At 40.7% G+C, this 12,481-nt stretch overlaps 2 protein-coding genes across 2 annotated transcripts in view; one reads left to right on the top strand and one right to left on the bottom strand.

The window, feature by feature from the left end:
• Positions 1-6,268, top strand: part of LOC135095932 (uncharacterized) — a 9,818-nt gene extending 3,550 nt beyond the window's left edge. Inside the window, exons 7-15 of the mRNA XM_063997080.1 lie at positions 1-97; positions 190-449; positions 934-1,045; positions 2,415-2,583; positions 2,747-2,974; positions 3,222-3,322; positions 3,652-3,766; positions 4,947-5,062; positions 5,387-6,268. The exon at positions 1-97 is cut by the window's left edge and continues 19 nt beyond it. Of these exons, the coding sequence (XP_063853150.1) occupies positions 1-97; positions 190-449; positions 934-1,045; positions 2,415-2,583; positions 2,747-2,974; positions 3,222-3,322; positions 3,652-3,766; positions 4,947-5,062; positions 5,387-5,644 (1,456 nt within the window). The 3' untranslated portion in view covers positions 5,645-6,268. The remainder of the gene's footprint in view (positions 98-189; positions 450-933; positions 1,046-2,414; positions 2,584-2,746; positions 2,975-3,221; positions 3,323-3,651; positions 3,767-4,946; positions 5,063-5,386) is intronic.
• A 1,005-nt stretch (positions 6,269-7,273) lies between these two features.
• On the bottom strand, positions 7,274-12,202 carry LOC135096053 (protein SCO1 homolog, mitochondrial-like). Its single transcript, XM_063997269.1, has 6 exons — positions 12,013-12,202; positions 10,469-10,670; positions 9,719-9,916; positions 8,975-9,183; positions 8,537-8,716; positions 7,274-7,799 (listed from the first exon to the last, which is right to left on the bottom strand). The coding sequence occupies exons 1-5, from the start codon at positions 12,097-12,099 to the stop codon at positions 8,546-8,548; spliced, it is 867 nt and encodes a 288-aa protein (XP_063853339.1). The 5' UTR covers positions 12,100-12,202; the 3' UTR covers positions 7,274-7,799; positions 8,537-8,545.
• Between the last annotated feature and the right edge of the window lie 279 nt (positions 12,203-12,481).

Raw genomic sequence — 12,481 nt, 5'->3', positions numbered from 1 at the left:
CAGCTTCAAAGAAAACGGACTAGGAGGGGAGTCACCAGATGGTATGACGATCGATACTGATGGAAATTTGTGGGTTGCTTGCTTCGGTGGCGGCCAGGTGGTTAACTATTATTATTATTATGCTAAACTACCAAACCAGCAAACACACACACACACACATAAGTATCTAACACCTATTTATCCCCTCAGGTTATCTGCATAAACCCAGTCACACGCAAGGTTACCCGGAAAGTGCCTGTCCCTTCACCAAACGTCACCTCAGCTTGCTTCGGCGGACCTGACCTGGCTACTCTGTTCATCACGACTGGTACACTTAGACTGAGTGAGCAAGAGAGAGCGCAGTATCCAGAGGCGGGCTCCACGTATGCTGTGACAGGGCTGGGTGTGAAGGGGCTGCCCGCTAATGTTTTCAAGTGTGATTTGGGGAAATTGAAAGAGGTGATGAAGGAGTGAAGTTGTGCATTTTGGTGGAAAGTGAAGGTTTATGGGAGAAAATAGGAAAAGTTAGTAATAGTAATAAGAACGACAACAAAAACAAGACCAGCAACAACAGCAGCAGCAACAGCAACAGTAGCAACAACGACAATAACAACAAAAGCAGCTGCAGCAACAACAACAACAACTACAACAAACGAACAAGGAGACAAAGAAAGAAAAAAAGTCGCAATCCAGAGTAACAACAACAACAACAACAACAACACTCCTTTCTTTGTTCCTTTGTTTTGTAATGATTCCGCCACAATAAAATATCTATCTTATCTCAAGGACTCAATTATTCTTTTTCCTAGAGAGAGAGAGAGAGAGAGAGAGAGAGAGAGAGAGAGAGAGAGAGAGAGAGAGAGAGAGAGAGAGAGAGAGAGAGAGTACGGCAGATAAAGATGACCTTGAAATTATGTTCTTGGCCCTCTCTCTCTCTCTCTCTCTCTCTCTCTATCACCATGACAATTGCTCTCTCTCTCTCTCTCTCTCTCTCTCTCTCTCTCTCTGGTTTAGATCGTCAGCCGGTTCAGTCGTTGTCTTGTTCGCTCTCCGTCAAGAGGCTAAAGTGAGTAGCAGTAATAGTAGTAGTAGTAATGTTGGTGGTGGTGGTATTTGTAGCAGTAGTATTGGTGGTAATAGCAGTAGTAGTCGTAGTAGTGTTGGTGGTAATAGTAGTAGTCGTGGTAGTACTGTTGCTGTTGGTGGTGGTAGTAGTAGTAGTAGTAGTAGTAGTATATCCTGGCCTGCTTGAGGAAAGTTGGCGGAGAAATAGAAAATCTTTGGCTGGGGGAGTTGAGGTAGTAGTAGTAGTGATGGTGTTGGTAGTAACATAAGTAGTAGTAGTGTTGTTGTTGATGGTAGTAGTAATAGTAGTAGTAATAGTAATAGTAGTATATCCTGGTCTAGTTGACGAGGGTAGACGGAGAAATATGAAAACTTTGGCTGTGGGAGTTGAGAGGGTATCACTGGTGCCTGGTCGTGACTGGCTGACAGGCTTCGTTCAAGGAGGAGCAGGCTAGAGTGTAGATCACATTCCACATTCACTTCATTAACTCGGTGACGGTGCCTCCTGTGCAGCGCTGTACGTCTTAAACAACAGCAAATCGAGAAGTGCAATGATTTGACTGTCCCCTGACTCAAAAATCAATCAGGTAACAATAAGCACAAAGGAGGAATAATGTTTGATAGAAATAGGTCTCACGCAACTAGTCTCAGCGTCACTTACCAGACACGACTCAGTTCACGCGGGAAAGCCACAAAGCGCCTGACTTCTGTGATCCTCCTATTATTTCAGAGCGGGGCACATCTCGTGTTGCTGAGATCCGTGCTTTGAAACACTTATACGCCACAACTTCATTATTTTTCCAAAGTCTTTAGTTGCACGGGTTGTCATGGGCGTTTTTTAAGGTTTTCGTGACAAATTGACAAGGTTTCTACATTATTAACCGGAGAAACACTCTTGAGAATCCGGATAGTTATCTCTGTGGCCTTGGAAGTTAGCCGTAGTAGCTCATAGCCGTAATGTTGTCTGCTTCTGCTTCTGCTTGTTAGGTGACTGCCCCCGTGACCTTGACTGCATGCCTCCCACTCCCACACGGCCTCTGAAAATATTTGCTTAATTTCATCCTCATTTTTGTCCACCTCACTAATGCAGGTTCATCTTTACTGCTTCATTCATTTTCCTCGTAAATTCCACACTTATTGTCTTTCATTTATTTATTTTTTCCCTGCTTATGACTTAATTTTCGTGAGAAGACTTAAAACAAACTAAACTAGCCATCTCAGTAGTAGTAGTAGTAGTAGTAGTAGTAATAGCAGTAGTAATTACATAATTTTCCCTTAAAACACATCAAAACCGTATACTGGTCTTGAACTTGTACTTTTAATGACAATTTATAAGAGGCACGCCCACTGATATTAAACCCATGCCGCAGATGGCAGAGGAGGGCGTGCACATCCAGCAGGTGGCACCAAAAGGCCTCATCATCGGCGAGGGGCCCCACTGGGTGATGGACCGCCGCTGTTTGCTCTTTGTTGACATAAACAGAGGCGAAATACACCGACTTTTTACTGACACGGGAAGACACCAGAAACTGCACGTGGGTGAGTGATTCGACTGCCACACAAACATTTTTTTCTGTATCACCTATGACTTTTTGCACACTTTCTTATGTGTTACAATCTCTCAGCTTTTGAAATGTGGATATGCGGCATGGATTCAGCATACGATCTTCAAAGTCTCTCTCTCTCTCTCTCTCTCTCTCAGAACCAGACGGCGCAGGGGGCACTCTCTCCTTCGTGGTCCCGGTCAAGAATCACCCTGACTTATACGCGGTGGGGCTGGGGAGGTCAGTGACGCTGGTGGAATGGCCTGAGACTGACCCAGACACCCACACGAGGAAGGCTAAGGTCACGCTGCACACGGTAGAGAGTGACACACCTACCAATAGATTTAATGACGGGAAGTGTGACCCCCGTGGCAGACTGTGGGCAGGTGTGTGTGTGTGTGTGTGTGTGTGTTTGATAGTAGAAGCAATGAAAGGATTGTTACTACTATTACTACTGTTACAAGATCAAGAACAATGATATATTTATAGAAAAAAGATAATACGTGTGTGTGTGTGAACATAAAAAAATCTAAATAAAAAATATGACTAATGAGAAAAAGTAAAAAAAAATAAAACTTCATTCACGACTCTCTCTCTCTCTCTCTCTCTCTCTCTCTCTCTCTCTCTCTCTAGGCACAATGGGTCAAGAAACTGCCCCGGGAGTGTTACCCATGGCAAAAGGTCATATCTACTGCCTCCACAATGACCTGACCTTGGATTGCGCCGTGGACAAGGTCAGGATAATGGTTTTCATCAACTATCTTCTTTAACAGTAATTCATTCACCAGTCTACTTACAAATTTTGCTTCTATTAATCGTATAAAAAAAAAAATACCAAGAAATACATAGAAAAGTAAATATATATGCGTTAAGAGGTACATTAACCTTGTCCATTCAAAAGACCGTTTTCTGAGGCAAGGGAAGAGTTACGTTTTCTTTGGTGAGTAGGATTTTAATGGGTAACTAAAAAGAAAAATTGAAATCTAGTCTGGCGTTTAGGGGACTTGCTATTATCATCATCATCATCAGGCCAATCTTAATCTTGATCTTTGGCGTGTTGCAGATCAATCTCAGCAACGGGTTAGCCTGGAGTCATGACAAGAAGACCTTCTACTATATAGACTCCATTGCTTATTCTGTGGATGCCTTTGACTATGATGATGCTACGGGAAAGATTGGTAAGACAGCCATTTTGTCTTATAAAAGGGGCAATGGCCAATGGCAACAAAAATGATGACAATAAAAGGCCCATTAAAGTTATAAGAATAATCGAAAATTTGAGGATAAGTGTGTTGAAGCCTCCCTCCTGAAAGGGTTCAAGTCACAGGCAGGGGGAAATACAGAAGTAGGCAGAGGGTTCCAGAGTTTACCAGTGAAAAGGGATGAAAGACTGAGAATAATTGTTAACTCTTGCATTAGGAAAGTGGACAAGGCAGAGTTTACCAGCAAAACGGATGAAAGATTGAGAATACTGGTTAACTCTTGCATTAGTGAGCTGGACAGGACAGAGTTTATCACTGAAAGGGATGAAAGATTGAGAATACTGGTTAACTCTTGCATTAGTGAGCTGGACAGGACAGAGTTTACCACAAAAAAAGATGAAAGAATGAGAATACTGGTTAACTCTTGCATTAGTGAGCTGGACAGGACAGAGTTTATCACTGAAAGGGATGAAAGACTGAGAATAATTGTTAACTCTTGCATTAGTGAGCTGGACAGGACAGAGCTTATCATTGAAAGGGATGAAAGATTGAGAATACTGGTTGACTCTTGCATTAGTGAGCTGGACAGGGCAGAGTTTACCACTGAAAGGGATGAAAGAATGATAATAATGGTTAACTCTTGCATTAGTGAGCTGGACAGGACAGAGTTTACCACTGAAAAAGATGAATGAGAATACTGGTTAACTCTTGCATTAGTGAGCTGGACAGGACAGAGTTTACCACTGAAAAAGATGAAAGAATGAGAATACTGGTTAACTCTTGCATTAGTGAGCTGGACAGGGCAGAGTTTACCACAAAAAAAAGATGAAAGAATGAGAATACTGGTTAACTCTTGCATTAGTGAGCTGGACAGGGCAGAGTTTACCAGCAAAAAGGATGAAAAATCGAGAATACTAACTCTCGCATTAGGTAAGTGGATAGAACAGACCTGGTAACTTCCACTGCAGCCTGTTAAACGACCACTGGAATTATGAGAACCCCAAAACATTCTCACTACAGCCTGACAAAGATGCAGAATCCACCAAGCAGGATAATGTGAAAAATGTTGAAAATGTTTCTAGATAATGAAAAAGAAAAAAGAAAAAAAAGAAAAAATAAATAAACAATAAACACCTAACCTATTTTCTTTTTTCAGGTAACCGTCGCAAACTTGTGGATTTCAAGGCGGAGGGATTAGTTCCAGATATTCCTGACGGCATGTGTATAGATACCAATGGTGACCTATGGGTGGCCTGCTTCTATGGGGCCAAGGTGTGTGTGTGTGTGTGTGTGTGTGTGTGTGTGTGTGTGTGTGTGTGTGTGTGTGTGTGTGTGTGTGTGTGTGTGTTATCTAATTGTGTTTTTACAGGATTGAGTTAAGCTTGTAATGTCCTATTTTTTCATCTAATTTGTCATGTCATTATGGCTGTGTGTGTGTGTGTGTGTGTGTGTGTGTTTGGACCTAACCTAACTAAACTCAGCCCTCTTCAGACCTAACTAAACTCAACCAGACCCAACCTAACCAAACCAACCCAACCTAACCAAACCAACCCAACCAAACCCAACCCAAACCTAAACAAAGCCTCCCCTGGCCAGGTCATCTGCATCGACCCAAGGGCAAGAAAGATCAAGCGCAAGATCACAATGCCTGCCAAGAATATAACCTCAGTCTGTTTCGGAGGTCAAGACTACACTACCCTCTATGTGACTTCCGGCAGCCTTGGCCTGACCCCGGAGGAGGTTGAGGGGCAGCCAGCCGGGGCCACCTTTGCTGTGACTGGGCTTGGGGTGAAGGGAACTCCCCCAGAGGAGTTTGTTATTGATGAAGGGGTGCTTAAGGCTAGGCTAGGGTGAGGGGGTGAGGGAGATGGGTGAGAGATGGGGGTCGGAAGAGGGAGAAGAGAGGGGACATTAGAGAGGAGTGGGGAGAGAAAGAGATGATTTGTTTTTCTTAGTAAAGGAATAATTGTTGGTGTTGGTTTAAGTTGTGGGTAAAGGAATGATTTTTGTTTTGGTGTTTTAGTAAAGGAATTGTTTTGTTTACTTTTATTTTAGTGAAAGATTGTTTTGTTTAGATTTTTAGTGAAGGACTTGTTGCTTTATAATTTTGTTTCAGTAAAGAAATTATTGTTTTGTTTACTTTTGGTTGGTTTTAGTAAAGGAATTTATTTATTTATTTTTTTACTTACAATTTGGATAAGTGAATGATAGTTTTGCAAGTGATATTTAATTAAAGGAATATTGTGTTGCATCTTTTTATAGTGTTTACTAAATGTTATCTTTTTGGTGGTACTTAAATGAATTAGATTTCTTTTTATATTTACTTAAAGGAATAGTCTTTTGGTGGCATTTACTTAAAGGAATGCTAATTTCTGCAACATCCTTTATGGTATTAAGTTAAACAAATGTCATTTTCTGGTGGTACTTGAAAGAAACATTACATTTCTTGTTTGTTTTTAGTAAAGAAATCCCACACAAGTATTTTTATCATTCACTTCACTATCTGTCTACACCAAGCTAACGGTTCCACACAGGGCGGCCCAGACAAGGCACCACACACACACATACACACACACACACACACACACACACACACACACACACCATTCACACTCCTATCCCTGGTGGCGCCTGGTGGAAAAGGGACAGTAGTAGAAGTAGAAGTAGTAGTAGTAGTAGTAGTAGTAGTAGTAGTAGTAGTAGTAGTAGTAGTAGTAGTAGTAGTAGTCTATCTCTATACCAGGCTGGCAATCCTACATCAGTCAGCCCAAACACACACACACACACACACACACACACACACACACACACACACACACAGCCGCTGGGGGAAAGAGACAGTCTCATGCGTCACCCTGCCACACCCCACAGGCCAGGAGAAACACTTCACTTCACAAATTATATAAAAAAAAGTCCCCTCTTCTTGTTCTTCCTCCTCCTCCTCCTCCAATCAAAAACTACTCTTCTGCTCCAATGCCTCACTCCCTCCTCCTCCTCCTCCTCCTATTACAATCATGCAATTACTAGGATGGTCTGCTGTCCTTTCCACTGTAAGCTTAATGAGTGACTGAAGCAAAGGAATGCACTGGTTTGGATAAAGTTTTTTTAATATTTATGTTAAAGAAAACGTAATATTCTGAGGTATTTTTAGATACGGGAATTTGTTTCTTTCCTTGTTTAAGTAAAGGATTTTTTCTGTATTTTGTTAAAGGAATTACACTGATAAATCACTACTACTACTACTACTACTACTACTACTATTACTACTACTACTTCTCCATTGCTTTATTTGTTTATATATCTTATTATGATTAAGTTGATAATAATAATAATAATAATAATAATAATAATAACAGTAGTAGTAGTAGTAGTAGTAGTAGTAGTAGTAGTAGTAATAATAACAATAATAATAATAATAATAATAATAATAATAATAATAATAATAATAATAATAATAATAATAGTAATAATAATACACAAATCCATTTATCTCCTTGTATTGTTAAAAAATTACATAAATACACATATATTACACACAGACACACACACACACACACACACACACACACACACACACACGCACACACACACGTATGTACACATGGAGGGGGGAGAGAGAGAAAGAGAGAGAGAGATAACCATAATAATAATAATAATAATAATAATAATAATAATAATAATAATAATAATAATAATAATAATAATAATAACAACAATGACAACAATAACAGTAACAACAATGTCATACCTAGGCCTGAATCTCAACATTTTAGGCCTACCAATAAATAAATAAATAAATAAATAAATAAATCAGAAAAAATAAAAATTGAGCAAAAAAATAAATAAAAAAGGAAAAGAAAAAAATATATTCTGATATCTACCCTCTCACCTCTGTCTGTCTGTCTGTCTGTCTGTCTTTCTATTATTCCTGTCTATCTTTCTGCTCCTCTTCATCTTGCTTCTCCTCCTCCTCCTCTTCCTCTTCCTTCCTTCTTCTGTTTCCCTTTCTCTGTTTGTAAATAAATAAATAAATAAATAAATGATAAAGAAGTACTAATGAAGGAAGAGGAGGAGGAGGGGGAGGCGAAAGAAGATAAGAATAGGAAAAAGAAAAGAAAAAATGGAGGAAAAGGAAGAGGAAGAGGAAAAAAAAATGTAAAGGCAAAGAAAAGAAACAAATGAAAAAGGAAAAGAAAAAAAACTGAAATTACTTAAAATAAAAAAAGAAAATTAACCTAAAATCTACACATGGAACTTTTGAAAAACCATCCATGACCTTCCAGATTCTCTTAAAACCTTCCAGAAATTACCCATGACCTTCCGAAAGCCATCCTCAACCATCCATTGACTGACCAGCAACTTAACCATCCATACCTTCGAAAACCTTCCAAAAAATCACTTAGTACCTTTTACAACCTTCCAAAAGCCCTCCAATTGTAACCTAACCATGCAGAACTTAACAAACTTAACTACAACCTTCCAAAGACTACATAATATCTTCCAGACCATCCAAAAATCGTAGAGTCCAGTTCCTTCCAAGGTCTAATCAAACCTTCCAAATTACCCAGCACCTTTCAAACTTTTTAAAAACCAACCCTAAAAAAATGATCTAGAACATTAAAAATTCTTCCTACAAACCATCCGCAAACCATCCAGAATGACACAAGACCTTCAAGATTCTTCGAAAAGCTAACAAAAAATCACCGCCAGTACATTTCAAAACCATGCAAACCATCCAGAATGTACCTTCCACTCTCACAGCAGTTTTCCCAGCAGACCGCCGGCAAGACCTCGCTGCATTTCTTCAAATTTCTTCATGTTTACTGCTATGCTGGCCACCATCTGCTCAGCGGTCTTGTTCTGGCCGTAATAGTCGATGAAATCACCGTCCGGATTGATGAGGTATGTTATTATTGTGTGGTCCACCTGTTGGGAAGGTTAGGTTAGGTTTGGTTAAGGTTTGGTTAGGTTAAGCTATGTATCTATCTCTCTCTCTCTTTTTCTTCCTATTTTTTTCTTTTTTTCTTCTTCAACTTTTTTCTTCTTCTTATTCAATTCTTTTCTTCATATCTTCTTCCTCCTCCTCCTCCTCTTTCTTTGCACACACTAAAAACTCTTCCTCCTCCTCCTCCTCCTCCAAATACCACCACCACCACAACCACAACAACGACAACAACAACTCACAATATAATCATCGTCATCATCTCTCGGCCCGGCACTGTAGTAGACTCTGTAGGCCCGGCAGGCTGCTGAAATCTGCTCATCTGTTCCTGTTAGGCCTATGAATTTGGGGTGGAATTCCTTGAGGTAGGTCTTGATGGCTTCCTTCGAGTCACGGTGAGGGTCGACTGTGATGAAGAGAGGCTGTGCTGGCTTGGCACTGTCCATCTTGTCTGGGGGGGAGAGGGGATCATGTTAGGTTAGGTTAAGTTAGGTTTGATTTGTTTTTTGTTTTGTTTGGTTAAGTTAAGTAAGGTTAGGTTAGGTTAGGTTAGGTTAGGTTAGGTTAGGTTATGTTAGGTTAAGTTAGGTTAGGTTAGGTTAGGTTAGGTTAAGTTAGGTTAGGTTAGGTTAGGTTAGGTTAGGTTAGGTTAGGTTATGTTATGTTAGGTTAGGTTAAGTTAGGTTAGGTTTGCTTTGGTTTAGGTTAGGTTTGGCATGGTTATTCACCCACAATTAATCCAACTTAGGCAATACTACTAGTTATAACAAAAACATCTACTACTACTACTACTATAACAACAATGACAAAGACTACTACTACTACTACTTCTAATACTACTATACTACTTCTATAACAGCAACACCTACCACTATTCCTATTACTACTACTACTATTATCATCATTTCAACTACCACTACTATACAACAACAACAACTACAAGCAAACACAAACCAACATCACCACTACCCTAACCTAACACTCACCAAGCGCATCAACCACCACCGCCATCTTCTCCAGCTCATCGGGACACACATCGGGGCAGTGAGTGAATCCGAAATAGAGAAGCACCCACTGACCATGAAAATCTTCGCTCTTTCTTGGCGTTCCATTGTGGTCCACCAAATCGAAACGTCCCCCAATATTTGCCTTTCCGAGCATTCTCTTCCTCTCTCTTGCCAGGGCTGGGATGGCGAAACGGATGGTTGGACAGATGGGTTGGTTGAAAAATTGGATGGTTAGATAGATGAGTAGACTGATAGATAGAAAGATATAGATAAAATGAATTGTTTGGGTGTGGTTTGAAAAGATAGGTAGTTTGATATACTGATAGACTGAGAGATGGAAAGATAGATAGATGATTCAAGCTGACAGATAGATTGGTAGATTGATGGATATATAAACAGATGGAGATAGAAAGGTGAATGGTTAGATAGATAGATTAGGTAATTCATTAAGGCTAGGAGAAATGGAAAGACAGACACATTCACGGATGGATAGATAGATAGATAAATAGATAGATAGATTTGATATTGATACATACAGAAACTTACTTAAATAAAGCTTTTTTCCCCAATTTCATTTAACATTTGATAACATAAAAAAAGAAGGAAATTTATGAGGTTTTCTTGTCCTTCTGCACACACACACACACACACACACACACACACACACACACACACACACACACACACACACACACACACACACACACACACACACACACAGAAACTCACCCAGCTCCTTCTCCTTCTTGATGTAGAGCATAAACCCAAGCAAGACCGACCCCAGAGCACCAGTGGCAGCAAGGGACTTCCAAGTGATGGGGCCCCTAGTCTTCCCTGCTGTCTGCTTCCGAGGGGGCTGGCTACTGGGGGTCTGAGTGGTGCAACATCTCAGAAACACCCCCTCATTACCGCTGTGTGTCCTGCAGCACCCCTGTGGGAAGAAATTGGGGAAGTTAGGATGCAAAACAAGGAATTAGTGGGGCCTGCTTAGTGTGGGGCTGTGTAAAGTAGCACCTCGCCATGCACAAACTAACTCTATATATATTTTTTTTTCTTTCTTTCCACAAGGGACTGGCAAGGGCAAAAAAATATGGAGAAAAAAAAAAAAATCACAGGGATCATCCAAAGGTGCAGGGTAAGTGTGCTGCTGCCTCCCTCCTGAAAGAGTTCAAGTCACAGGCAGGGGGAGACACAGCAGCAGGCAGGGAGTTCCAGAGTTTACCAGTGAAAGGGTTGAAAAAAATGAGAATACTGGTTAACTCTTGAGAAGTGGACAGAATAAGGTTGACAGAACAAGGGCGCAGGAGGAGGGGAGGCATGTGGTTAGCAAGATTGGAAGAGCAGTCAATGTGAAAGTAGCAGTAAAAGATGGCGAGAGATGTACAAAAACAGCCCTGTGGGAAGGAATTGGTAGCTTTAAGAAGCCAACCAACCACTTGGGGAGTTAGTTGAATAATTTTTCCTGCAATTTTTAATGAGGGTATTAGACACTGAAACATCATCAGTGTTTCCATCCAAGGGTTAGGTTAGGTTTCATTAGATTAAGAAAGAGGCACTCATGAAGAATTGGGGTCCCAGGCTGGCTGGGTCCACAGCTTGCATTATGCACTTTTGTTGCAGTGTTACCACGTTGGGCAAGCAAGGATACTGCCACACTGTATAGCTGCATTAGCTGGTGACTTCTCCTGGCCAGCATACCAGTATCATTATTCACCTAACGTGCGTATTAACACTGCAACAGAAATGCATAAATGGCAACTCAAATCGACAAGCGAGGGCCCGGCCTGCCTGGGATCCCAATTCTCCAATGCAAAGGCAGATTAAATTAGGTTAGGCTGAGATAAATGCAGCTCGTTTACTTTACTGGAGAGAGAGAGAGAGAGAGAGAGAGAGAGAGAGAGAGAGAGAGAGAGAGAGAGAGAGAGAGAGAGAGAGAGAGAGAGAGAGGAAATAGATCCACGTGATTTTTCTTAATAATTACATCACATTCTTGCCCACAAATGAATGGTGAATGCCAAGAAAACTAGCTGGAGCACTGATGAACTGAGTGAATTTGAACTGAAGTTTGAGTTACTAATGTATCCTCCAATATCTAATGAAGGGAGAAATGTCAAAGTTACTTCAATATTACCCCAGGGAACTTATAATCCCCTCACACTTAATTGAAAAACAGAAGAGTTGAGAATTATGAGTGAATTTGAAGAAACATCATTTTACGTAAGCCAGGCAGAGGGCCAGGCGAGTGAATATAAGTGTTTATCCTGTTATCTTACCTGTAAGCGGTGTGCATTGCCTCTCAGGTGTGGAAGGAGGCACTTTCTGGCCAGCAGCAGGTTCACGCGGGGTAAAACTGACGCCATGTGGAGTAAGTGCAGAGAAATGTTGAAATAAGTACAGGAATGCAGCGTTTGTTTTGGTGACTCTCGCTTGGAACTTTCCGTCTCTCTAACGCTCACTAGTCTGTTTCTTCTTATTCTCTCCCCCACACGTTCTTTCTTCCATTTGAAACGACCATCGGAGTTTAATTGGACTTTCTTATCATATTCTTTCTAAAATAGATATACAGAGACTGCAATAATCTTTGTATAGGTACACATGTATATTGTACCGGGGTTCTGATGATGATGATGGTGGTGGTGGTGGTGGTGGCGGCGGCTTATTGCATCATTGCAGGGGAAGGCACGGTCAACAATACTCTTTTCATCGGAAATTTAGGAATACAGTGAAGACGAAATCTCAAAA

Source organism: Scylla paramamosain, unplaced genomic scaffold (assembly GCF_035594125.1).
Source record: "Scylla paramamosain isolate STU-SP2022 unplaced genomic scaffold, ASM3559412v1 Contig2, whole genome shotgun sequence".
NCBI classification, from domain to species: domain Eukaryota; kingdom Metazoa; phylum Arthropoda; class Malacostraca; order Decapoda; family Portunidae; genus Scylla; species Scylla paramamosain.
This window is presented reverse-complemented; position numbering and strand designations above follow the sequence as displayed.

What these genes read in the sequence shown, in the direction of transcription:
- LOC135096053 (XM_063997269.1), bottom strand. Translation starts at nt 12,099, where the DNA reads ATGGCGTCAGTTTTACCCCGCGTGAACCTGCTGCTGGCCAGAAAGTGC. An exon ending in CAAGAAGGAGAAGGAGCTGG is followed by an intron (nt 9,917 to 10,468) that starts GTGAGTTTCTGT and finishes TCGCCATCCCAG; the next exon opens with CCCTGGCAAGAGAGAGGAAG. An exon ending in GGTGGTGGTTGATGCGCTTG is followed by an intron (nt 9,184 to 9,718) that starts GTGAGTGTTAGG and finishes TCTCCCCCCCAG; the next exon opens with ACAAGATGGACAGTGCCAAG.